A 27347-nucleotide genomic window follows, 5' to 3' on the forward strand; every position below is an offset into this window, starting at 1 on the left:
AACTGTTACGCTACGCTTGTCCCTGGCAACGTTAGTGTATTTATTTTAAATGTTAGGACTCATTTAGGTTATGACCACACCACAATGTATTTTTTCATTATTCAAGTTAGACGATCAGGTTGCTCCCAAACCTTCACTATCGCAAGCAGTGCTGTAAGTGAACACTTTTCAGTGCTTTCATGAGAACGTGTGTGACCATTGCTGAGAGCCGTGTCTCCGCCTTCGGCCTGCGCCAGGCCACCTGGAGGTCTTGTTGCAGCAGTTGCTGGGCCCGGGTTTCTGGTTCAGGTCTGAGGGACTGTATTTCCAACAGGTTCTGGGTGACACTGCCCTGCTGCTCCTGGGAACCAGCGGTCTAGCTCATGTAGGTGTAGGTCTAACTGCGGCCCAAAGGGGAGCATCTTCAATACACAGTAGGAAGTTGCTCTCCTAAGTCTTTGCGTAAAATCATACACAGATTTGAACAGTATTTGAAAGCTTTGTGGTTTTTCCTCATATTTTTACCAGCAACAGGTGCGGAACGTTTATTCTATTGTTTTTAAATAAATTGCCATCCAGCCAGTGTGGCTCCGTGGTTGAGCGTTGACCTAGAAACCAGGTTGCAGGCACGATCCCCAGTGTGAGGCATGGAGGAGGCAGCCAATCAATGATTCTCTCTCATCATCGATGTTTCTCTCTCTTCTTCTCCCTGCCTCTCTGAAATCCATAAAAATATATTAAAAATAATGATCAATCTGATGAGTATGAAGTACATTTATTTGTGCTTTATATTGAGGTTAAACATGTTCTTATGTTTACAGACCAAATCATTGTCCTTGTCTGTGGATCACCTTCTGGTGTCCTTTGCCCGTTTTTTATGGCATATTGTGCACATTTTCCCTTACTGATTTGTAGGGCTCTTTCTATGTGACAGAATTAATGTTTGACGGCTATTCATTTTATTAACGCCTTCTCTAAACCAGTGGGTTATTTTGTTAATGTTTAAACTTTTAAACTTTCATGTCATTAACTGTATTAATTCTTTCCTTTAGAACGGATGTTAATATTTTGCTTAAGTCCTTCTCCTCCTAAAGATCATGAAGCCATTTTATCGTATTTTCTTTCAAAAAGTTTAAAGTTTAGCTTTCTCATTTTAGTCCATCTCATTTTGTTTACATGTATTATGAGCTAAAGATCAAATTTTATTTTAGACCTTGTGTAGGGAAGACTAATCATGCCATCCTTTCTCCCTGCCATGAGTGCTATCTCTGTCATATTTCAAATTTCTATATTTCACCTGAATGTCTCTATTCTGATCAAATGTTTATCCTTTCCAATACTGATATCTTAGTTCCTATAGCTTTAAGACAGGTTTTGCATATTTGCCTGTCAAATTATTTGAACTTGTTCTCCTCTTTCACAAGTGTCTTAGCTATTCCCCGTTCTTTGTTCCTCCATATAAATTTTAGATCAAGTCCCATAAAACCTGATAAAATTGTAGACTACTTTGTGAAAAATTGACATGCCCTTGACACTCTTTTTTCATTTGTGGAATACTACACCTCTCCGCTTATTCTGTTTTTATATTTTTCAAAGATGTTTTTTAACTGTCTCTATAAAATCCCGCATATTCTTTGATAAATTGAAACCTAGATACCTCACATTTTATATTGTGATTATGAATAGCATTTTTAAAATGACAATTCAAAATTGGTTATTACTGATTTCAAAATGGTATTGATGTTTTTAAATATTGATCTTGTAAGCAAAATAGTTCCTACATTCTCTCAGAATCATTATCTCTTATTGATGGTTTGTAGAGCCTCTTGAGTTTTCAGTGTAGACATTCTTTCTATCTATTATACCTATCTTTTTTCTTTTTTTTTTTTACTACTTTGGCCAGAATCTACAGTTTTAAATAGAGTTATTGATTTCTGACATCCTTATTTTATTTTTCCTGGCATTCATGGGAATGTTTCTAAAGTGTGTCTATTTAGTAAAATATTTGTAGGGAGTTTTTGATTTATAGCCTTTATGAGATTAAATAAATTTTCTCCTGTTCCTATAACTAGATAATTTTTCATTGTTGATTGGTTTTGTTCAGTGTTGATTCATATCAACTTCTTTGGGGGATGATTATTTTCTCTTTAATATATTGATGTGTTACATGAAAATATTTGTTGATAATGAACCATTTTTAAATTTCTGGAACTATTAAATTATACTCCCTATTTACTGTCTTCAATTAAAATAATGAGCTCCTGGATGCTCCAAACTATATTTCATCAATCAATAGGTAATTATTAATCACCCTCTTGTTACTAATAAATCATTTTCAGTTTCAGGCTTAAGCCAGTGAGTGAGAAGAGCACTTTACTTTCCAGTCAGAAAATAGGGGGGGTCAGTTCTTTCCTCTGTCGGCGAAGAGAGTTAAGAATCTATTGTTAACTGTGCTGCGTAACAAGTGGCCCCAAACTCAAGCAGCTTAAACTAACAAACATTTATTTTCTCACAAAGTTTCTGAGGGCCAACCATCAGGAGCTGCTCAGCTGGGTGATCCTGGCGTGGGGTCTCCCACCAGGTTGCAGTGCGGTTGTAGGTCAGGTGGCGCCACCTGAAGAGGCGGGGGCATCTGCTTCCAAGATGATGCACAGGCTGTTGGCCAAAAACTGCTTCCGTTCCACAAGAAACAGAGAAAACCCAGGACAGAAGCCGAGAGAGAGAGAGAGAGAGAGAGAGAGAGAGAGAGAGAGAGAGAGATATGAAAGTGGCATGTGGCATGCTATCCCTTCTGCTATATTCTGTTCTTTACAAGAAAGTGACTAAGTCCAGCCCACACTCAAGGGCCCGAATTCTTAAAGGAAGGAATAGCATATGACTTGAGGGCCTATTTTTAAAATCACACCTATGAACATTTTTTTTCTCAAACACAGCAAGCAACAAATATACTTCAACTCTGTCTCACCCCTTTCTTCCGCATTGTGTCCCAGTTGTCCCTTGGGGCTAGATATGGTAAGGCTTTCTTTGTGTCCTTCATAATGTAAACCAGAAAATTGTACGCTGCAACCCGGCCCTGGAAAATACCTAAAAAGGTGATGCTTTCACATTTTTCATTTCAATGCTGAGCACATGGGAAAGGTATAAGGCAATATTTTGGTACTAATATGGTTATGGATAAGCCCTAATATTTTTGAAACCTGTAATGAGAATATAAAAAGTGTTATTGTATTCTTCTTTTAATTTTTACATGCATAACAGCAATAAAGTAACATAAATCTAGATTCATATAATGAGAGGTTTTGTATGTCATGATATATGCATTATAACATTAGTATTAAATCCAGGTTTATGTGACATAAAAGAGTTAGCAATTATCATGAATTTATATAAGCAAACAAAATAACGGATTAAAAACAGAATTCATATAATTTTGAGTTTTAAATAGGAAATGGAGACTCATTCTTGAACGTCAACACATTAATTTCCCCTGCTTTACTGTCAACCAGTATCATGCTCTAAAATCTTAATGAATGTCATGGGAGCCTAATCAAATTTACAGAACATATTTTTACCAAATATATAGTCGTATTTGTATACAGTGTTCACAAGTACATATTTTTTGCGTTGCTCACTTTGCCACAAGGTCACCAACTCTGTATCTCTCCACACCCTGTCAGAGTGGACAGTGATTGATTTTTCTCTTCATGGAGAGGTACATAGTGATCAGTATCTCGAAAGGATCAGTGGATTCCATCTTTGGGCTTCCTTCAGCAAGGAGCTCAGGAAGCAAGTACGAGAGCCAGGCTTCTTCGCAAGGCTATTGCCAGTTCAGACTGGTCAGAAGCCACCATCAGAAAACACTTCCAATTCCGTTTCGCCATCGCAGATGGCTCAGAGCACACACCAACTGTTGCCTGACCCGGCTTTCCTGATAAATGGAATCTCCTCACTCTCTCTTTCATAAAACAAAATCGAGGGAAATTGAGGATCTTTTTCTGAATGACTTTTCCTGTTCTAACATGCTCCTTCGTAGTTCATTGAGAATATGTCCATTCTCTGCCAAAGTTCTTGCAATATTTGTTTGGGGCTAAGCAGCAGCTCAGTTTATGTCAATGGCTCGAAATTCCGTCATGGCAAGTAAATCCAGTGCATTTGTGTCCCTTTCTGTTTCCCTACCCCTTCCTCCCACACCCCACCTCACCTTCTCTAAATTCGGGGCCAGAGGGCAGGAATGTGACCATTTTAAGAATAAATTATTGTATTTCAGGGATGCAGTCATCCGAGTGTTTCATTCCAACAATACTGGGCTAACTGAGGTTGGAGAGATCAAAAGCATTCCAGATCCTTTGGTTTTCCACCTAATTTCTGCCAGCACCTGCAGGATGCCTATCCTTTGTGTGTGTCTCTTCCATTGCTGGTTTATTTTTCTCTTCTCCCACTAATTAGTAAGTTCCTGGAAGTCTTATTCACTTCTTCATTTTTGCCACTAAATTCTTCCGAGTTCACTTTATTGAATTATTTTCAATAATATTTATTGAGTGATCACTGTCTGCTGACATATTATTACTGGGTTTCTATCATACCCACTTTCCAAAAATAGTTGTCATCACTGCCAATTCTTTCTCAGCCATCTTTCTCGGCATCTTAAATATTTTCTCTATATCTTATTGATCATTTTTAAAAATATATTTTTATTGATTTCAGAGAGAAAGGAAGAGAGAGAGAGAGAGGGAGAGAGAGAGAAACATCAATGATGAGAGAGAATCATTGATAGGCTGCTTCCTGCACACCCCCCACTGGGGATCCCGAAATCTGGGCATGTGCCCTTGACCAGAATCGAACCTGGGACCCTTTAGTCCATAGGCCGACGCTCTATCCACTGAGAAAACTGGCTAGGGCTATTGATAATTTTTTCTATGTATGTTCCATCATCATGTATGTGTGTATATGTGACTTTTACTGGATGCTGTTCTTTTCTCAAGAATTTCTTCATGGTTTTTTTCCCCCTTTCCTGGTTCTTTTTCCAGAGGACTATAGATTTCCCCAAAAATATCTTTTTTGAGATACTATTCTTTCTTAGTTGATACTTAAGGAACTTCTCTACTTCAGCAGCTGCAGTTAATATTTGCATATGGACTAATTAAAGGCCTTTGTAGCTACCTCAAGCTAGAATGCAGAAACTGCATAAGCGGGACTTAATGTCCACAGACGCTGCTGCTTCTGTGAGGTGTGCATGTGGGAAACATTACTATTCAGATCCCTTTGGTTGATGAGCTCCTCCTTGTAATACCTCCCACATGTTGAAGATCTGCCACTTGAAAAAGTTACCTTCCCTTTAGGGCAGCAGTTCTCAACCTGTGGGTTGCGACCCCTTTGGCGGTCGAACGACCCTTTCACAGGGGTCGCCTAAGACCATCCTACAGATCAGATATTTACATGACAATTCATAACAGTAGCAACATTACAGGTATGAAGTAGCAACGAAAATAATTTTATGGTTGGGTCACAACATGAGGAACTGTATTTAAAGGGCCAGAAGGTTGAGAACCACTGCTTTAGGGTGTTCCTCTAAAACTCACCTTTCTTTTATTTGCCTTTTGTTGCATTTGTGGATACCACAATAATTGTGTAATACATAGACTAAGATGTCCTTATGTCTTAATGAGTATATTAAGATAAAGAATACCTTCCCCTCATTGGCTGTCAGAGTTGGCAGAAAAATATTTTAACATTATATTGAAACTATTAAAATATTTTCTGTAAATATATGTTAAAATATTATAGAAGATAAAATGAATATTGCCAAATTTTCTCTTCAAAAGTGATGTTATTCTTCAATCCAATAGCCTAAATTATTGGGTATGCCCATAAACTAATTCCAGGTAATGTATTGAAGCATTTAGCAAGCTTAAATATTTATAGTTTTTAAGGTTATATTTTATTCCTAAATTAACTGATTAACCAAGAATAGAGACTTCATATTACTGTAAACGAAATTACATTAATACCTATGTGTTGGTTATTATAATGCATAGTGAAGATAATGATAATAAACCACATGCAACCCCAGGTAACTTCTTAAAAAGTGTTATTTGTAAGTAAACTGTTTTATTGAATTATGCATATAGAAAAGTGTACAAGTTATACGCGCACCGTTTGATGTAGTTTCACAAAGGATCCCTTACATACAACCAGTACCCAGATTAGTAATAGAACATGCAACAGCTATATTTTGCGACGTTTTATTCTATTATGAAGAAATGTTTGATATGAAATTTTTGGTGTTTATTATTCTTCAAAACACACTAAAAAAATCAACATAAACAATTATCCACACTATCAAAATCCAAACGAGGTTTCAGTGACAGAATATGTTACATGTAAATTTCATATGGATTTTACCATTCATTTGTATAAAGTTTATTTCTCTGAAAATAACCTGATTATAACATTTCTGCTTGGCGTGACTGTGCTAGCTGGAAGGACAAATGTCTTGATTGAACTTCTGTGCTTTTTGTTTGGTTGGTGTTATATTAAACTTCCAAAAGGTATGGAATGCCTTCTCCTCCTTCCCCTCCCCCTCCCCCTCCCGAAGTCTCCCTTTTTCCAAATAGACTCAGTGTTAAACGTTGCATCCACTGTACTTTGCTGCAGTGCGATGTTTCCATGTCACGCAGTCAGAGGGAGGTAGATTAATAGGGACTTCTAGCTGGAAATTTCTTCCTGTTATTGTTCTCCCTCAGCAGTTGATAGCTAAGTTAATTCTCTTTAGTTTTGTCACGCTCCGAAGCACACATCGCCAAGCCATGGTAAGCTTTATGAGGAAGAAAAGAAGCAACGGTGTCCATCAAAGTCTCCAAGTTGCATTTTTAAACTTTGGCTTGACCTGATGTGCCATTCAAAACAGCTTTAGAAGATTTTTTTTTTTTAAAGAAAGGTTCAATATGTCCCGAGGCTATCGGTTTTGAGTTAAACTGGGTGAAGGAGAAATATTTTACTCATCAGCTTTGCAGTCACAGAGTTTGCCTCCGCTAGAACAAAACTGCTGAGGCATTTAGAGAAAATTAACCCCCCATCCTGGCGGCCAGATGTGCCTGGTTTCTGATGAGTGCACATGAGTGGGCTGAAAAGCCAAGAGACTGTGAAATTCCTGTCGGGTCCGCCCGGTGCAGAGTGGGCTATTGACTGCTTTCTATATTTCCCTCCATCATTCTTCTTGAACACTGCCATTAATTTCCTCTCCTGCTCTACTTGTGTTCCTCCCCCGCCCCCTTCCCTTCAGCTCTGTCAGCTGCAGAGGCAGATACACAAGAGGTGGCAGAAGTACCTCCGGCTGGTGGTCCTGTACAGCCGGGTGCGGCTGGCCCAGTCCCAGGCGGAATCTCAGGAGAGCATTCAGAAGATCTTAGCCGTGCAGGTAGGTGATGGCAGGCCAGGAGGCAAGATCGCCTCGATCTAGATTGAAAAGCAAACGATGGGTAGTGTGATGAAGCACTGACACCACATCCCACCAGAGTTTGATACATTTCTAACCTCTTTAATAAGCCGAGATGGCATGAAGGATGGATTCAGTAAGTCAGCGTATACACCACGCACTCTTGGGGGGGAAAGGAGAATGAACTGATTTGTCACAAACCTCGGGATGGGTTTTAATAAATATCTTTGGTGTAAATATACATGTTCAAATCCCCAGGCTTTGCACATGGGCCTCGGCTGTTTAAAAGATACCGTCCACAGTGGCCTTGTGTTGTTCCTTTGGTGTGGAATCTGCAGTGAAAATGCCACTCGCATTTACTTAATGTTTTCTTTTCCCTTCCATTTTGCAAGAGGCTTGTTCCTCTAGGATCTGGAGATGACTGACTCTATGTGAGAAATAAGCGATTTGGCATTAGAATGTAAATATGGTTCCCGATGCTGTGAAATGTTACCATCCATCCGTCCCAGTAAAAACTTTCAGTGGCTCAATTGTCTTAAAATTAAGACAATGATCTATTTTAGAAACCCATATTGACTATGTGAAGACTCTTTTATTAAAGTTACTTAAATATTTTCAAATTAATATTTTACTCTTGGAAATGTTACAGTATTATAAAACATGGCCTCCCAAAGCAAAACCCACATCACCTTGTTCTATTAAAAAGCAAAAAAAACTTTTTTTTTGAGGAAACGCCATACTGTTCTCCACAGTGGCTGCTCCAGTCTGCATTCCCACCAGCAGTGCACCAGGGTTCCTTTTTCTCTGCATCCTCACCAGCACTTATTTGTTGATTTGTTGATGATAGCCATTCTGGCAGGTATGAGATGGTACCTCATTGTCATTTTGATTTGCATCTCTCAGATGATTAGTGACTTTAAGCATGTTTTCATATGTCTCCTGGCCTTCTGTATGTTCTCTTTCAAAAAGTGTCTATTTAGGTCCTTTGACCATTTTTTGATTGGATTGTTTATCTTCCTTTTGTTAAGTTGTCTAAGTTCCCTGTAAATGTTGGAGATTAAACCCTTATTGGAGAATATATTGGCAAATAGGTTCTCCCATGCAGTGGGCTTTCTTGTTGTGTTGTTGATGGTTTCTTTTGCTGTACAGAAGCTTTTTGTTTTGATGTAGTCTCATTTGTTTATTTTCTCTTTAGTTTCCATCGTCCTAGGAGCTGTATCAGTAAAGATATTGCTCTGACATATGTCTGATTTTTTGCTGCCTATGGATTCTTCTAAGATTTTTATGGTTTCCCGTCTTACATTTAAGTTCTTTATTCATTTTGAGTTTATTTTTGTGTATGGTATAAGTTGGTGGTCTAGTTTCATTTTTTTGCAAGTATCTGTTCAATTTTCCCAACACCATTTCTTGACGCCATTGTATGCTCTTGCCTCCTTTGTCAAATATTAATTGAGCATAATGGCTTGGGTCGATTTCTGGGTTCTCTGTTCTGTTCCATTGGTCAACATGTCTGTTCTTGTGCCAGTACCAGGCAGTTTTGAGAACAGTGGCTTTGTAATACAGCTTGATATCTGGTATTGTGATCAATGAGGGGGTGGAGGGGGAAGAGGAGACTTAGGTAATACTTTAAACAATAAAAATTTTAAATTTTAAAAAAAGCAAAAAAAAAAAACCAACCTAGAAGTATCTGTTGTGTAAAAAAAAAAAAATTATACATTTATTCTCAAAGAACGCTAGGAGATGCTCTCAGAGTGGTCCCATTTATGGAAGAGGAGACTAAAACACGTGGAGCTGACATATTTTGGCGACAGGAGACCTGCTCTTAGCCAGGGTACTTGGGCAGCTTTCTGTGTCTCCATTACTGAGATTAAATGTTCTCAGGGGAAGATAGTGAAAGATAAGAGATAAAGTAAGATCTTTCTTAAGGCTACAGATAACAGGCTGACCAATTTAGGTTTGATATTCCAGGAATGCTTTGAACATTCCGTAAATAATTCTTGGCCATTTTTCAAACCAAGTGCTAAAATTTTGCATGTACTTTTTAGGGATTTCTTCTTATTGGGGAGGGGAAGAATTGTGTCTGGACTAGTAATAAAATAATAAAATTGACACAAGACCAGATGAACTGGAAGAACATCAATTTAACATGTGTGTATTGGAGAATCACAGTATGGTTGGTGCTCAGATCATAAAATAAGGCTCAAAGAAATGATCAAACCAGGCACCTTTTTGTATTATTTCGACAAAGTAATAATAAATTTGAGAAAATGACAGGACAAAGAAAGTTAGTGCTCATATAAAGGACTCTGAATGAGGCTTGAGTTTGTTTTTTTGTTGTGGTTTTTTATTTAGTGATGAATGTGAAAAAAATAGTAAATTAGAAAAGAGGCAATAGGAGTTGATTATACAGACTTTTGGCTCTGAGTTGTTTAACTCTAGTGATAAAGGGTGTCTCCCAGTGCAGTGAGGACACCTTTCACTTAAGAGAGCTATTCCTGAATTCAAGGAGACAAAGGTCAAGGTTCCCTTCTGGCCCCAGCTGCTTGTCAAGTAATCTTAAAGTAATCATTGTGCCATTATGGGATATTTTGGGGCAGCCTGTCTTGGGCTCCCACACTCTCATGGTATTACTATAGCTTAACTTATTAGCTATCAGAGAGGAGTGCACTTAACACATAAAAAGTATAAAAATAATATGGTCATTTTGGTATAAAACATAAATTACAGATCCAGTAAACTCAGAGAAGCCCCCAAAAGATATATACATAGAAATCGTACGTAGGTACATTGTAGTCAATTTCTGAAAACTAAAGACAAAACAAATTTAAAAAGATAAATGCTAAAAGCATTCAGGAAGAAAGAAATAAAAGTTTAACATTTCATCAGAAACTATTAAAGCCAGAAAATATGTACTGCTGAAAGAAAAAATGAACCCAGAATTCTCTATCTAGAAAAAAAATCAATTCTGTAGGCCTAATTCAACCATGTCAAAAGTTATATTAAGTATAAATGGACTAAAAACCCAATTTTAAAAAAAGATACAGTCACATTAGCTAAACATATAAGATTCAAGCTTAACTGTCTAAAAATTATACACTTTAAATACAAGACACTGATAGGTTAAAAGTAAAAGGATGGAAAAATACATGGCATGTAACACCAAGCATAATTTGGAAAGGATATATTAACATCAGACAAATTAACTTCACAACTAGGAAATTACCAGGGATAAAGAGGGTAATTTTATTAAAAGAAGGACTCAATTCATCAGGCACATATACAATCCTAAATGTATATGCATCTAATTAAAAAATAAAATTTCAAAAATATATTAAGCAAATATTGAAAAAACTTAAAGTAGAAATAAAAATATGCATTAATACGGTTTGAGATTTTAATACTTACCTCTAGGAATTGATAGAGCATGCAGAAAGAAAATCAATCAGGAAATAGAAGAATTGAATAACACAATCCACCAACTTGACCTATTTGACATACAGAGCATTCCATTCAACAACAGCTGAATATATGTTATTTTAAGTGCATATGGGACATTTCCAAATATGGTCCATGCACTGGGTTATAAAACAAGTTCCAATGAATTTAAAAGGATTGAAATCCTATAGTGAATAATATGTTTGTTTTTTACCACAATGGACTTAATAAAAATCAGTAATTAACAGATATTTGAACCTGGCTGGTATGGCTCAGGGGTTAAGCATGAACCCATGAACCAGGAATCATGGTTTGATTTCCAGTCAGGGCATATGTCTGGGTTTCGGGCTCGATCCCCAGTAGGGTGGGTACAGGAGGCAGCTGATTGATGATTCTTTCTTATCATTGATGTTTTTCTCTCTCTCTCTCCCTCTCCCTTCCTCTCTCAGAAATCAATTGAAAACAAAACTCACTAAAATAAAACACATAAAAGATATTTGGAAATAAACAAAGGAGAACCTCTATTTAAATATTGATATCTAAGATGGAAATACATTCATTTTACACTTATAGCAAAATAATGTAGATTCAAGAGATTAACAAAGCATTTTTCAATGTTAAATTTCCCAAATTAAATTACCTGCCTCCTTTATTATGTTAAATAGCATGTTAAAACCAAAATGTATTGCTTTTTAAAATTTTTTAAATAAAATAAACATATCTATAACTGTTTTTATTAGAAAGAGATAAAATTTTATGTGTTCTGATTTTTTCTTGGACTTAAACAAAATAATACTCAGCATCTGTATTATGTTTAAATTCACTTTATACAGGCAGTACATTTTTCAAGTGGAGGAGCCATGTCAGTGGTGTGGGGGAGAGGAGTTTTTCAAAGACAGGACTTTAAGTTTGAAAATTAGTGACTAATGGAGCATACCCAGTAGGTATTTTTCATACAACTTAGCATCATCATTATATAACGATGCTGCTTTGATGTGAGTTTAACTCAGACACATGATTTTTCATCCCAGAGTATCAAGATTATAGAACAATGAACAGTACAGTTATAATGAGGAAGATATTAAGATAAAAATATTTAATAAAATACTAAAGAGATAAAATTTGAAGTAGCCTTGTCATTCACATATGGTGTCAACTCTACCATAGATAAAGAGAAAATGATGAAGACGAAGAAAATGAGCCCGTAAAACCTTAATGTGGAAATGGGATGTTACAGAGTTTAGATTAAACAAGTCCCATGTTTTTTTAAAATTTCATGTAGTGTATACCAAGTGAGAACCACAGCACGGCATCTCCTTTCGCATTCCAACGCAATGAAAGACGTCTTCCCTTTGGGTTTTTATACTTGTACAGATCTGCATCTATTACTGTGAGAGGGAAATAATCTGGCATGTTGAGTGAACCTTGGCATGAAAACTCTCCCCATTCCTTTCCCTGCAGCATATCCCTCAGTTGGTAAAGGGAATATTTTTCACACTAATTTTGACCTCCCTAAAATGAACTAGAGTCTAGGTCAGTGATGGCGAACCTATGACACGCGTGTCAGAGGTGACACGCGAACTCATTTTTTTGGTTGATTTTTCTTTGTTAAATGGCATTTAAATATATAAAATAAATATCAAAAATATAAATCTTTGTTTTAATATGGTTGCAAATATCAAAAAATGTCTATATGTGACACGGCACCAGAGTTAAGTTAGGGTTTTTCAAAATGCTGACACGCCGAGCTCAAAAGGTTCGCCATCACTGGTCTAGGCAAATATCAGAAATAAATTGACCTCATATGTTCCTAGGAGGTTGCAGTTTCATGCATATCTGATGTGTGACTTGTAACAACCCTCTCTGATAGGAGAAGAGGGCCTGTTGCCCCAGGTAGCGGGTTTGGTAACTGAGCTGTCGAGAAGCTCGGGGACTTGTCCAAACACGCATGATTAACAAGTAACGAATCTTTGGACGAACACCTCATCTACTGTGATTTCTACTTTGATCCCTGTCATTTAAAAATCAGACTAAGATCTCCAGTAACTAGTCACTCCACTAGTCAGAAGGAAGGTCACAGAACCACAGAATTGAAGTCTCCATCTGGGACAGTTAAGTCATAAGGAAACATGACAGGAGGCTGTCATCACATCGTGGAATGTATAGCTCTCGGTGTGACTTCCCTCAATATGACCCTGCCCCAATCATTGTCAACCGCCTATCATTTCAGAGTCCACACTTTCTTTCCTATCACACATTGGTAGACACCTTCTTTGCTAGAATAAAGCTGCTTCACAGAAGTCCCTCTGTATGTGTCATTACCTGAAATAACATCTCCAGTAAATGTGTTGATAGACACATCACAGATGATAAACACATCTATTGAAATGCTAACCATGGTTGCAAAGCAGATTATCTTATTTAAAGACACTGGTTTTAAAATTTAGACATTTAATTTAATTATCCTTTCCCAGAAGTATATTAAAAAAAAATCAGAAACCTAGTGTGAATAATATCATCATTGCAGAAAGGAAAACTTGCAAGAGTGTTTTTTGCCGCAAACTCAATAATTTTGGTATAATCACTAACTATGTTTTTGTTGTACAGAACCAGTATGATTTGGAAAAAGAATAAAATTGCTTTTAAAGTACAAAAATAATTATGAACCACTTGAAATGTAATGTCTGTGTTTTATTTCTCATCAGAATTCATTAGTGTGTAACATCAATAATTTAGCCCATCATTTGCCAACACTGACGTGGCTCAGTAGTTCAATCATGTAACCCTGTAAACTCACTTTCCATTAAAATGAATGTTGCTGACAAAGGATAACTAAAGAGATACTTCATTTATTAACTAAAGAGGTACTTCATTTATCAACATTTTTAAATTAGGAGTTTGGGGCCACAGAAGCTTAGCTGGATGATTTATTCGAAGGATCTTTATATTAGACCTAAAGACTTATTCCAAATCATACCATGCTACCCACAAAGATAATCGCATTTCATTTGCATAGCATGTGACTCAGGACTCTCTTCAGAGGCAGGCGTAGCCACCTGCAGAGAATCAAATGACCTACCAAAATGAAAACTCCGCCGCTTAGTATAAAATTATGAAATATGTAGCATTCTCCTATATCCCAGTTTTCTTCATTGGGCATATTTATTACATAGCCTATAATATGACATTCAATATCCTAACAACCTAATTTTAAAATTGCAGCTTTATGTAAATAGGCTAAGTTAGTTCATGATGGATATAAGGCTCCCCACTACTCACCAATGCTACCTCAGTACATTCGGGTTCCTAACCACTTGCCCCTGACTCACACCTTCCCAGCCGCAAATGCCCATAGATGTTGCCGACACTGTTTGATCAAGAGAATTTCATTTTGCAGAGTTGATCCCACATCCTGCTGCTAGGTTAGCATCACACCATTTTAGATGCAAAAAAACAAACAGACAAAAACATAAAAACATCTGTTAGTGCAGTGAGCAAAGCATGGCATAAACGTTTCTTATACATGGTCAAAAATTTTCTCCTCATAGGCCTTTAAACGTTCAGTTTCTAGCAAATACTGCACGACTCCATGGTCAGATCGTTCCCCTTCTGTAATAAGTCAAATGCACGTTTCTTGCGAACACCTTTTTATAGAACGAGAAGGACCTCCGCATTTAGCTGCTGGAGTTGCCAGCTGGCGTCCTTCCCTGTTTTGGATCAGAAAGTTCTCAGCCAGCTGATTCATACCAAAGTCAAAATCCGGGGCTGATGTTGGATTACAAAATGTTAGTTTTACTGTGTCAAACTGATCCTTCTTCTTATCTTTCCTCTCTCCTTTTAACTCTCTTTCCTTCTTTAGAAATATTTATCCTGACAGATTAGAAATCACAGTGATCCTGCAGGAAAGCCTGCCCATGCCTCCTTTAAGGTGTCCTTACCTCCTAAAAGTTAAGATGGGGGAGTCTCTTCCACATGCTCCACACACTCACCTCACAAGGCTATGTTTTGCTCGAGTCTTTTTGAGAAGAAATGGAGGAAGCTGCACTGTATGACGCAGACAGCCCCGGGGTAGCCAGCGAGTTCCAGCAGCAATTCAGTGGTTCTCAACCTTCCTAATGCCGCGACCCTTTAATACAGTTCCTCATGTTGTGGTGACCCCCAACCATAAAATTATTTTTGTGGCTACTTCATAACTGTAATTTTGCTACTGTTATGAATCATAATGTAAATATCTCATATGCAGGATGTATTTTCAGGGGTCGCGACCCACAGGTTGAGAACCGCTGCTAGCCGGTGTTCCTATAGCACCTTATACTTGCAATCTGTGTTCCTTTTAATTTAACTGTCGCATATAATTCTGGGAAGGAATATTTTTATCAGGCCCATGGTAAAAATAAGGGAAATTAACTCTTGAAGGGCTGACATGAGCCACCCCATGACACAGCAAGTACATGGCAGAGCCAGATGCAGATCCCATGTTCCCTGATTCTCAGTCCGTGCTGTGGCAAATGAAACATGCTGCCACGAAGTGCTCTTGTTTGGCATGAGAGCTGGTGACGGAGACGGAGGCGGAGACAGAGACAGAGATGAAGGTACAGACAGAGATAGAGACAGAGATAGAGATGAAGGTACAGACAGAGATAGAGACAGGGATAGAGATGAAGGTACAGACAGAGATAGAGACAGAGATAGAGATGAAGGTACAGACAGAGATAGAGACAGGGATAGAGATGAACATAGAGACAGAGATAGAGACAGAGACAGAGATGAAGGTACAGACAGAGATAGAGACAGAGAGATGAAGGTACAGACAGAGATACAGAGATAGAGATGAACATAGAGACAGAGACAGAGATGAAGGTACAGACAGAGATAGAGACAGAGACAGAGATGAAGGTACAGACAGAGACAGAGATGAAGATAGAGACAGAGATAGAGATGAAGATGGAGACAGAGATCAGGTGCGTGCTCTGCATGTATGTTGTGGATCTATTGTGGAAGACAACGGAAGTTAGGCAGAGGAGCAAACTGGGTGCAGCTAAGAGCGGATCGTTACTTTAAGAGAGTGACAGTACACAAGTGACATTTTTAAAAGCTAACTCGTCTAGTTAGGACTTCCAGTGAAAATATTTGGGAACTGTGGCTGAGAAGCTACCATAAAAAAATGGAGATCTGCACGGGTCAGATCCTGTACTAGAGGAGCAGCAAAGGAAATGGAGAAGAAGGGGAAGTGGTGGGCATTTCAGAGGCGTAAAGGCACCGACTCATTCAAACAATGGGCTTATCAGGGTGAGACAGAGTAGAGCAACAGCCACCTCATAGAGCTCAGGGTAACCAAAACAATAAGGAAGGGTCATGGGTAGGGCCCTTCAAGCCCAGTTGATAGTCCGTTTAGGTTATACATTGCTTGCTGGGAGAGTGGGACCCCAGACGGAGGTACCCCCTGAGCAACAGCAATACTGACTGGCACAGAGATGACACGGGGCCATGACAAGTGTTGTGGTCAGGCTGTGAAGCCATAGAAGAAGATGCACTTGAGGAAGTGAATGAAGACAGAGAAAATTAGAGAAAGGAAGGCAAGTAACCGCCTCCCGGTGAACCTGGAAAGAAGCATGCCACCCATCAAAGAAGAAAGAGAAGACCGAAAGTTAGGAGAACAATTAAGCAAGTGCTATAGAACAAAAACAGGAGGAAAAAACGTTGTAGAATGGTGGTCATTAGGGCCTGCAATTGTAGACAAGAGCGTGTGTATCTCTGAGGTATATTTTTTTCTAATTGCAAAATGCATATTTGCCTGAAAACAGCATATGCCATAATCATTGCATCTGTTAAGCTAAGTGGCTGTTTAACTGTATTATGTGATATGACATAGTATCCAGACTTAGATCATTATTACAAAAAAACATTTTATGCTGTATTTCTGAGTTTTGAATAAAATTTGCATACTTATTTTTAAACTTGCAAAAAATCCACCAACATGCATATGAAATTACTATGCATGCATATAAATAGCATGCATGATAGGAAATATATCGAAGTCCAGCATCTGAGCCTTTACCGTCCTCTCTCACACATCTGGCTTTATTAAATAGAGACATTCACGATGGCTCCTTGATCTTTCTCATTTAAACATGCGTGTAGAAAAAAGATGTTTTAAAGTACAAAAATATAACTAAGTCACTTTTCAAGCAAAACAAAAGAGAAAAAGTGTGTAAGTTAGTACCAGATGGAGCAAAATAAATAAAAGACATTTTAAATATATATTAGGAGAGAAATCAGATCATCTAATAAATGAAGAAAATGGACTCTGATGGCTAGCAAATGGATAAAAGAAAAATACTTGGGAGAAAATGGTCACATAAGCTTTTTATGAGAGAAGAGAACAATAGAGACTATATTTGTAGTTAAGTAGCACCTATTACTAAATACCTGAGATAATGAAAGCTTGCATCAATTCTGATTGACCAAAAGGCATTATGAAACATCAAGGAAACATTAATAGAAACCAATCAGCAAATTCAAATAACACCAATTAGAAGGGCCAAGTGAATAGGGAATGAATTTACCAAGCAATAGAGAGGCAAGTTGTTTCTGAAAATCCTGAAATGCTAAGACATGGCCAAGATCTGGGAGCATACCTATGTGTGTGTGTGTGTGTCTGATGTGAAAAACAGAAACATTTCATTATTTCCATAAATATCAAATATCTTTGTAGGCATTGTAGATACAAAATGAACCCAATGCAGTTCTTCAGGAAAAATCTAGGCTCAGAGAGAAAAGACAGGTGAAGAGGCAGGGTCGATGCAGGGTGGTAAGTGCGGTGACAGTGCACCACGGCCGTGGGAAGACTTTCCAGAGCAAACACAGGGCAGCCAGATCCAGACGTGAAAGAACCCTGCACATGACAACACGTGCAGTATGTCCGTGTGCCTCACATGAATGCAGTCGGGTTATAGCTGCGGATGGGCAAGTCATGGTGTGATATGGAAAGATGCTGGAGCTTTATCCTGATGATATTAGGTGAGAAGGAGGGGGCACGGGGATTGATGAGTATGAAGAATGAGAGGGATATGATAACATTTGGGTTTTAGAAAGATTTCTGTGGCTGGCGTGTGGGAAGTAGAATGTAGGTGGGTAGTGAGCGGGCAGGGGAGTAGATGTTTAAACTCTGTAGCTGTTTAGATGTTTAAACTCCAGGGCCATGACTGGAGGTGAGGTGATTTCTTAGAATGCTCTTGCAGTAGTTCAGTTTGGACAGCTGATAGCATCAAATAATGTAATGTCATTGGAAATGGAGGAGGCACTTGAGAGAGAATGAGGGGGTGCAGAGGAAAAGACTGGTTTTCGCTTTCTGTGGCCCTTGTTTCTAACAGCCATCTCTCTGCTCTCTCTACAAATCCTCGTTTGGGAATTCAACTACACACCAGCCTCCACCATTTTTTCCTCCCATCCTTACTTTCTGTTTGTTAAACAGATATTCTTTAAACAGCGACAGAGTTGTATTAAAGAGATAGAATGGGAAACAAGACAGACGTGTCCCTTTCCCTCCAGACATTGCCTGACACCGTTTCTGGTTCCTGTGAGGTCATCTCCGTCACTGCTCCCCAGTTCTCTCTGGTGCCCTCAACTCCCTTCCCTCCCAAACAGGGTGAATATGTTTTCCTGCCTCTGTAGGTCCAGACATTGTTTTTTCATACCTGTATCTGACAATCGCTTTATTAAAGCTTAACATCTTTAATTTCTTTCACCAGAGAGATTGGGTCCAGGCAAACAATGCCTTTTTCAGTTTTATACTCTCAGTAGTGCCAGATGCAGTGTAGAATGCATGTTGTTTGACATACCTGTCTAAAATGTACAGATGGCCTTAATATGACATATCACTACAACATACATGATATATGCATGTCTTCCTCAAAAGTCTTGAAAATCGTTGTTTTGCAAGAGGAGAAAAGTGCCTATGTGTGTATGAGCTATAAATGGCTCCTTCATTCTTTGGTTATTAAATATAACATTTCTATAAGTTCATTCTGCTCATCAATTTTTAAGTTGGGCAAGGTGACAAAAAATTTTTTTGAGTAAGAAAGATGAGTTCAAGAATGGGATAAATATCTGTCCTATGTTATTACAAAATAAGATAGACTACATTTTGCCAATGCAAGGCACACATAACTTTCTATACCAACGATTTTCAACCTTTCTCATCTCATGGCACACATAAACTAGTCACTAAAATTCTGTGGCACACCAAAAAGTAGATTATTTGCTGATATGACAGAAAAAGGTATAATTTTGATTCATTCACACCAGATATTGTGTTGCTGTTGTCATTTTTTATTTGACAATCTAAGGCAGCGGTTCTCAACCTGTGGGTCGCAACCCCTTTGGGGGTCGAACGACCCTTTCACAGGAGTCGCCTAAGACCATCGGAAAACACATATATAATTACATATTGTTTTTGTGATTAATCACTATGTTTTAATTATGTTCAATTTGTAACAATGAAATTGGGGGTCACCACAACATGAGGAACTGTATTAAAGGGTCTCGGCATCAGGAAGGTTGAGAACCACTGATCTAAGGGAAAAGAAGTCAGTGCCCCTGACTAAATAGTCAGATACTGCACATTTTATTTATCTATAAAATATATTTTATTGACTTTTTACAGAGAGAAATGGAGAGGGATAGAGAGTTAGAAACATCAATGAGAGAGAAACATCGATCAGCTGCCTCCTGCACACCCCCTACTGGGGATGTGCCCGCAGCCAAGGTACATGCACTTGACCAGAATCGAACCTGGGACCCTTCAGTCTGCAGGCCGACGCTTTATCCACTGAGCCAAACCAGTGAGGGTGGTATTGCACGTTTTTAAATATTTTCGCGGCACGCTGGTCTGTACTTCTATAAGCAAAGCATTTAGCAGTCACTGTGAGGTCTAATGACATTGCTAATAACAGCTCTGGAGCCACCTTCACAACCCACAGCATACACTTTCAAGTGTATAGACAATGCCAAGTCTCTTTCATGTGTGTTGATTAGATTTTTAGAACAATCAAATTCAGAGCCAAGAACGATGAGTAAAATGAGTGATTAATTTGATTAATACCATTTTTGTTTGAAATTAGGAGCAAGAGACTTTCTGACAGTTATAACGTTGGCTTTGAAGGTGATTCCTAAGCAAAAGTTGTGAACACACACATTGCGGGGGGGCGGGGGGAGACAAACCTTCAGAGTAGGATATGTAAGTCCTGTTTGGGCTTGTTGCAGTTAACTCTTACATCATAGCACATCACAGTTCAACATGCACTACTCTCATGTGTGTCCTTAAAAATGGGCCCATCGCCCAGCTGGTGTGGCTCAGTGGTTGAGTGTCGACCCAGGAACCAAGAGGTCACAGGTTCGATTCTAGTCAGGGGACATGCATGGGTTGCAGGCTCGATCCCCATTAGGGGTCGTGCAAGAGGCAGCCAATTGATGATGTTCCTCTCTCTTCGATGTTTCTCTCTATCCCTCTCTCTAAAAATCAATAAAAACATATTTAAAATAAGACGGGCCCCTCAGTGAATCTCAGTCACATACCCACAAAATCCTGGTATACAGTACCCGGCACCATCTCGTTCCTGTCTACTGGGACCTACCGGGTGGGGCGGGAGCGGTGGCAAGAACCTTTCCTGAAAATGTGCTGCTTTTCTACTCCTGACCACAGCCCCTGCCATCTTAACATCAGGGGATGCCTTAGATATAACAAATGCAGCTGAGTGTTTGTTGAATGAATAAACGAAAGAGAAAGGTAATTCACCCTGTCTGTACAAGGGCCGAAATATAAGCGCAGGTCTCGTTTTAACTTATTTCCTTCACACCAATAGAGTTTATCCAGAATACATCTTTTGGGATCTCAGTGAGTGCCGGCAGGTGAAAGATGAATAGGACAGTAAGTGTCCGAAATGGCTTGTTATTAAAATGTTAAGCAAGTGCCCTGAACGGTTTGGCTCAGTGGATAGAGCGTCGGCCTGTGGACTGAAGGGTCCCAGGTTCAATTCCCGTCAAGGGCATGTACCTTGGTTGCGGGCACATCCCCAGTGGGGGATGTGCAGGAGGCAGCTGATCGATGTTTCTCTCTCATCGATGTTTCTAACTCTCTATCCCTCTCCCTTCCTCTCTGTAAAAAATCAATAAAATATATTTAAAAAATAAATAAAAATAAAATAAAATGTTAAGCAAGTTTGTGTGTGTGTGTGTGTTTTTCAAAACGTCTGACACCGTTTAATATGCTATTATGCTTTATAATTATTTAAAAAGTGCGGTGGACTATTCAGTGTTTACCAAATTTTTGAGCACAGAACATTTTGTTTTTCCTCTAAGAAAACATTATACCCTGAGAAGGAAAACACAGGTAGGATTAAAGGTATGCTAATTATTTAACAATAAATATGAAAAAATAAAATAGTATCCAATTCTATTTACTTCTTATATTGAATTTTAGGTAGAAAAGATTTAGTTCACTTAAAGGAAAATTAGGACCTGTTATTCTCCACGGATTTTCCCCCTAAGAATCTAGCAGGATCACAAAGTGGGGGGGGATTCCCAGTTTTTTGTGGGTTTTTTTTTTGTGTTGTTGTTTTGTCATTTTTTTGTTTTCTTTTGTTATTTTTTTGTCTTATTTGTTAGAATTGTTTGTTTTGTTTTGTTGGAGTTTTTTGTTTTGTTTTTTACTCCTAAAATACTTTCCTCCCTTAGAATATATTGGTTTAGGGTTCATAGTCCTCTTTTTCTCACTTTTTTAATATTACTATGTTAAATAAAAATTAAAGCATCGCTTTCTCTCCATCATTTGGTATGTTGTCAAAGGTGTGACCGTTTTCCCGGTTATTATAAGTGATATTCCACCACATTTTCTGAAAAGCAGCCTGGCTAGTCACCTCAGCTTCATGACTGTCCCCATCTCCTCTGTTGCAGCCCCAAGGCCTGCAGCTGGTTTGGTCTCTCTGAATTTCTGACTTTTTCTGGAAATCTGATAATATTTGAATTGCCAGTTAAAATCCAGCAATATAATGTTTCCTGTGAATGCTCCCCCGCCAAAAATCTAATAACGTCGCATTAAAAAAAGACAAAGTAACCATTTTCTTTCTCCCGCAACTGCTCAGCTGTGCAGCCTTGAGTTCTTTAACACCTTCCGAAGGTGGGCTCAGTGTACACAGGCAAAGCCCCACCTCTCCCTTCCCTCTGCAAGAGCGCACTGCGACGCATTAGGAGCTGCATTGCCTTGTTAATAAACTTCAGTCCAAATGCTTTGGGAGATAATTTGATTTTTAAAGAAAAAGAATAAAAAACACCGAAGCTGAAATATTGCTTTTATAAGCTGCAAGATCAATTCACCATGTGCTTTTTTAATCAACTGAAATATATACATTGAGACAAATCACAGATGATTTAGCATTCTCCCATATCACGTTCCTGAGCACGATTAGTTCCTCGTCATGTTGTTTTTTTTTTCCTCTAATACCGTCTTGTGCTCTGACTTATGGGGGGAAAACTTTGCATGAAAAATGTGTGCCACGTTCCCACTTCTGGCCTTGGCTGTGATTCTCCCCTGCCCTAATTACAATATAAATCAACCGAAAAAAAAAAGAAAGAAAAAAAGATGTACAGCGACTGCGCCTCACTTAGAGAGCCGTGGAGATTGATCTGGAAGCGGCGTGTTGTCAAGCGCCCTGTCCACTCCTCACCTTTGCCAGTTCTAACGTGCATCCCCTGGGCCCACGTGTGGTTTTCAAAAGGAAGCAAATGTGGGAGGAAAGGCTGTGGAGGACACCCTGCCCTCTGTCCTCACTGAGCTCGCCCCGCAGCTGACCCACAGAGAACGCCGGGGCTCAGGACTTCTCCCAGCCGTGAACTTCAAACCCTCTCCCTCACTGGAAGGAAACGCGCCATAGCTGCTGCACCAGGATAGTCATGGGAACAGAAACCGTCCTGTTCCTATGAATCAACGTGCATCGCCGCCACCATGCACGCACAAAGGACCTCTCTCCAGGTCACGGTGCTATTTTCTTGGAGAGACATTCCTCACCCGACCTCTAGGACAGTGATGGCGAACCTATGACACGCATGTCAGAGGTGACACACGAACTCATTTTTTTAGTTGATTTTTCTTTGTTAAATGGCATTTAAATATATAAAATAAATATCAAAAATGTAAGTCTTTGTTTTACTATGGTTGCAAATATCAAAAAATTTCTATATGTGGCCCTAACCTGTTTGGCTCAGTGGATAGAGCGTCGGCCTGTGGACTGAAGGGTCCCAGGTTCGATTCCGGTCAAGGGCATGTACCTTGGTTGCGGGCACATCCCCAGTAGGAGGTGTGCAGGAGGCAGCCAATCGATGTTTCTCTCTCATCGATGTTTCTAACTCTCTATCCTTCTCCTTTCCTCTCTAAAAAATCAATAAAATATATTTAAAAAGAAATTTCTATATGTGACATGGCCCCAGAGTTAAGTTAGGGTTTTTCAAAATGCTGACACACCGAGCTCAAAAGGCTCGCCATCACTGCTAGGAAGTCTCTAAGGGAGGTTCATTCATGGCTCTGAACACACCAAAGTAAAACACAGCCCTGCAATTCAGAAACGGAGCCGACACAACCTCGAGTGGCCCTTCGTCCTTCTCCTTGGAAGGCGTTGGACTTGCTGGATGTGGGGTTAAGTTCGGAGGCTTGACCTCGCTCCCCACGCCTCTCCAGAGGTCTGACCTGCCCACTCCTCTGCCGTTCAAACAAGCTGCGGCCACGCTGGTCTAACAGATCAAAGAGCTGAAACCGCATGCCTTTTAGATTTCTTTGTGTTGCGTTTACTTGAAAGTCTTTTTGTAACTTGATGGCTTCATTTAAAAAGTGACCTCAGTGGCCCCTTCTTGATGAAATGTGACAAAGCCGCTCACACATGTCCAGGGCAGCTGTACACGAACTTGTCTCTACATCCCTCTTAAAAATGGCTCCTCTTTTAGACAAACTCCTGAAAAGTCCTATTCTCCTGTCCAGAGGGTCCCTCCTTTTTCTGTTTTCCGAGAGCAGAAGGCGCCTGTTGAATAGTCAAGGGCCAAAGATTTCTGCTCTCAGCTCAGACGAGGACTCGGAAAGGAATGTAATCATACTTACAAAATAAAGTACATTCCCAGATCTAGAAATGAGCTGGTAATTGAAATGATCATCAGTGTTTTAACTGATGACCATGGAACTCTTTTCTGGCAAACGCCTCATAGAGCATTAATTGCACGTCACATCGCAGATCTGCGGAGTTAACTTCTGTCCTGCCCTTGGGACTGCGAGGTCTTAAAGCAACGTTGTGTCTTTCGGGCTACAAAAAAAAAAAAAAAAAAAATCACTAAACTGTACAAGTCCTATTTGGTCTGTGAAGTATGTGCCTCATTGTCCTTTCAAATGTCATTCCTGCCCCTCAAAGCCATGTTACCATCTGCCACGTGTGAACACAACTAGAGAGCGTGAGTCACCTCTTCTCACCTCCATAGCACCCAAGTCCCTTTCTCAGAACACGCCAGAGAGCTCTTTCCCACAAACAGCAAAACCGAAGTGTTTAGAAAGGAAGTTGGTCCTGATTTCATTGCCTCTGATCAGTGTTTACAGAGGGACAACCTAGATTTTATTTGTACAGACCGCTATACATTTTAATGGTTTATTTAAAATAAATCATAATAGTGACCGTTAGCAATATAGGAATGGGATGCTTAATTTAGGGACATGAGAATATTTTGCTCTGGTATCCATCAGCAGATGACATTACTGGATATAATATCTGCATTAGGAAGTTTGCATGAAGCAAAGGAAGAAATGTTGATAAAATTAATGAAAGCTGGCTTTGAAAATGTGACCATGTGCAAAACTTCATACAAACACAGAAATGCAAATCTTACTGTTTTAAATGTCATTCATTCCAAACTGGGCTTCTTCTTTTCCTTAACAATTCATACAGGGCTTGAGTTTGACAGTGGATTTGCTCTTTACCATAAAAAAAATTATTTCCCCAATCAATACTGGGGAAAAATGATATGAAAGAAATGTCTATTAACTTAGGCAAATGGACTCTGAGCACCTTAGAAACACTCCTAAGTATCAGGTTTGTAAATGTAATGCTAATTTAAGGTTAACAGAATGCAAACCGGCATTTTATTATGCAAATAACATGTCAGTGTAATTAGCTGCTTATGAAAGCAAGCAAGACTCAGCCTAGTTAGATTTATCAGACAAATTTAAGGTTGAGATTCCTTGCTCCTCCATTTGGCTAGCTATTGAATGACAATATAGGCCATTTCTATCCATAGACCCACACACCTCCGATATCAGGAGCTAACGTTTGGTTACCGACAAATGTCTGCAGTAGGAAAGCACGGAGCGTAAGTCCAGCAGCCTTGCTCCCATTTGCACGTGGACCCGTGCAAGTTACCAGTGCTCATCATACAACGAAACCTTGTGTGAAATTTTCCCTGTGCTGTCCTTCTCTTCAGGGATCAAGTTCAGTCACATCATCACTCGCGTGTGCTGTCTCCGTAATCAAGACAAGTTCTTACAAAGACTAAAACCACACAGACAAGCACATTTCTAGACCACTCATTGGCTCAATATTCTGTGTATGTAGGACATTCGTATTTCTAATAAGTGGTCCTATCACTTTGGACTCTTCTCTCGGGACATTTTTCTCATATAACTTTACTGATTGCAATTATGAGATCTTTTAAGAGCAGGATGGATCTTTTATGTCTTTGTTCAGACAGATTTTCAGTATTTTGTTTTTATCTCTTACATAAAATATCCATTTTTTCCCTTAGAGTTATGTTCCTATTCCTAGAGGAAGGTATTTTATAAATTTATTTTTTGTAAATAAGTATAGAAGTATTTATATCACCAAGAAATAAATATCAAGATATATCTCACTATATACCTAAGTTGTAATTATCAATTCAAAGCACTTAGTTTCCATAGGAATGTTTTTTACCTGCTTAAGTATAGCCTTTGTGTCTCTCTTTAGAAAATGTGTTCATGATGGCACTGAGACACCCAGAAGCAGATCTTTTAAGGAATTGTTTCACTTCTTGGGTAATTAAAGCAATTTAGCCTTTGGTATAGAGGCTAGGAAAAGCATTTGAGGAATGAGGCATGTAATAATTACCCAGAAAACCACTTATATGTATCATGGCTCAGTTATAACATGCATTTAGAATGGCAGTAGACCAAATCAATATTGAAAACCAGAGCACACATTTATAGTAAACTAGAGGCCCAGTGCAAGAAATTTGTGCACAAGTAGGGTCCCTAAGCCTGGCCAGTGATCAGGGCCAATCAAGGCCTTCCAGCTGCCGGCTGGGGCCTCCCTGCCCCAGCTGCCAGCTGCCAGCCAGGGCCTTCCTTCAGTCCGTGCTGCCCCCTGATGGTTAGCACACGTCAGAGTGTGTGATTAAACTCCCGATCTCCCAGTTGAACTCCCAAGTGGATACTGCATTTTGGGCTTTTATATATATAGTTGGTTTTAAATATTTAAAAGTAAAAATGAATACTTTTTATATAATGGAATATTTTGAGAAAAAGATTTTGCAATAAATAAACCTTAAGGCAAGATTATCAAAATTAACCTTGTTCATGTTATTGATTTTGCTCTTGTTTGTGTTTAGAAGAAACATGTGCTTAGAAGAAAGTGGTGGGGATTTCTATATTACTGCAGGCAGTAATTATAAATATATATTATATTTTATACGTGCATTTTATTAATTCTGTATATACCTTTGTACATATGCATGTATGTTGTCTCTTTCCTCACATCTGTAATATTAAAAGTGTAATATGCTAATTAGACCAGACATCTTTCTGAACGACCTTCTGGACGAAAAACCAGAGCTGTGAGGGAAGCCTGGGTCCCAGGTGCCTGATGGCAACCAGAGGGAAGCCAGTATTGGCAGCTGGGTGAAGGAAGGCCTACTCTTGCACAAATTTTGTGCATCAGGCCTCTAGTTGGAATATAAACATGAAGGTGATGAATTTTTCCTTTCCCCCATTACTATAAATAAATATATTCATTGAGTAAAATCTTTGTTGAATCAGTCATTGAAGGAATATGAAGAAAAGCCTAGTGACAGTCATCATACTTTGGCCTTATATAATAACTCGGATTTCACTCTCTCTGTGTAATATATTATCTAAAAGCTATTGGAATGGGGCAAGACTGATGGGGGTAAAAGAATCTCTAAGGCTACAGAGTATTTTAAGTGTCTCACTTTATTCCTTAACGTTCGTTTGATTTTTAATTTGAAGAATTTCCTAGGTCATAGGGAAAGAACACTCTTCTGTGGTGTTTACACCTTTTGTCTCCTATAAGGATAATGTAATGGAGTTGATGGTTGTTTTTGTTGTTTGTATGTTTTCCACGTGTATGATTTCATAATGACGTGCCATTTTCTTAATTAACGAGTACTTACTGATTTTATTTGTCGCTTCTAAACAGGA

General features: G+C 38.9%; 1 protein-coding gene across 1 annotated transcript in view; it reads left to right on the forward strand.

Annotated features, from left to right (window-relative positions):
- The window catches only part of CCDC178 (coiled-coil domain containing 178), a 349227-nt gene that overhangs the window by 321801 nt on the left and 79 nt on the right, over positions 1-27347 (forward strand). Inside the window, exons 22-23 of the mRNA XM_006091677.2 lie at positions 7262-7396; positions 27346-27347. The exon at positions 27346-27347 is cut by the window's right edge and continues 79 nt beyond it. Coding sequence (XP_006091739.2) covers positions 7262-7396; positions 27346-27347 — 137 coding nt within the window. The remainder of the gene's footprint in view (positions 1-7261; positions 7397-27345) is intronic.

Source organism: Myotis lucifugus, unplaced genomic scaffold, assembly GCF_000147115.1.
Source record: "Myotis lucifugus unplaced genomic scaffold, Myoluc2.0 scaffold_93, whole genome shotgun sequence".
Classification (NCBI taxonomy): domain Eukaryota; kingdom Metazoa; phylum Chordata; class Mammalia; order Chiroptera; family Vespertilionidae; genus Myotis; species Myotis lucifugus.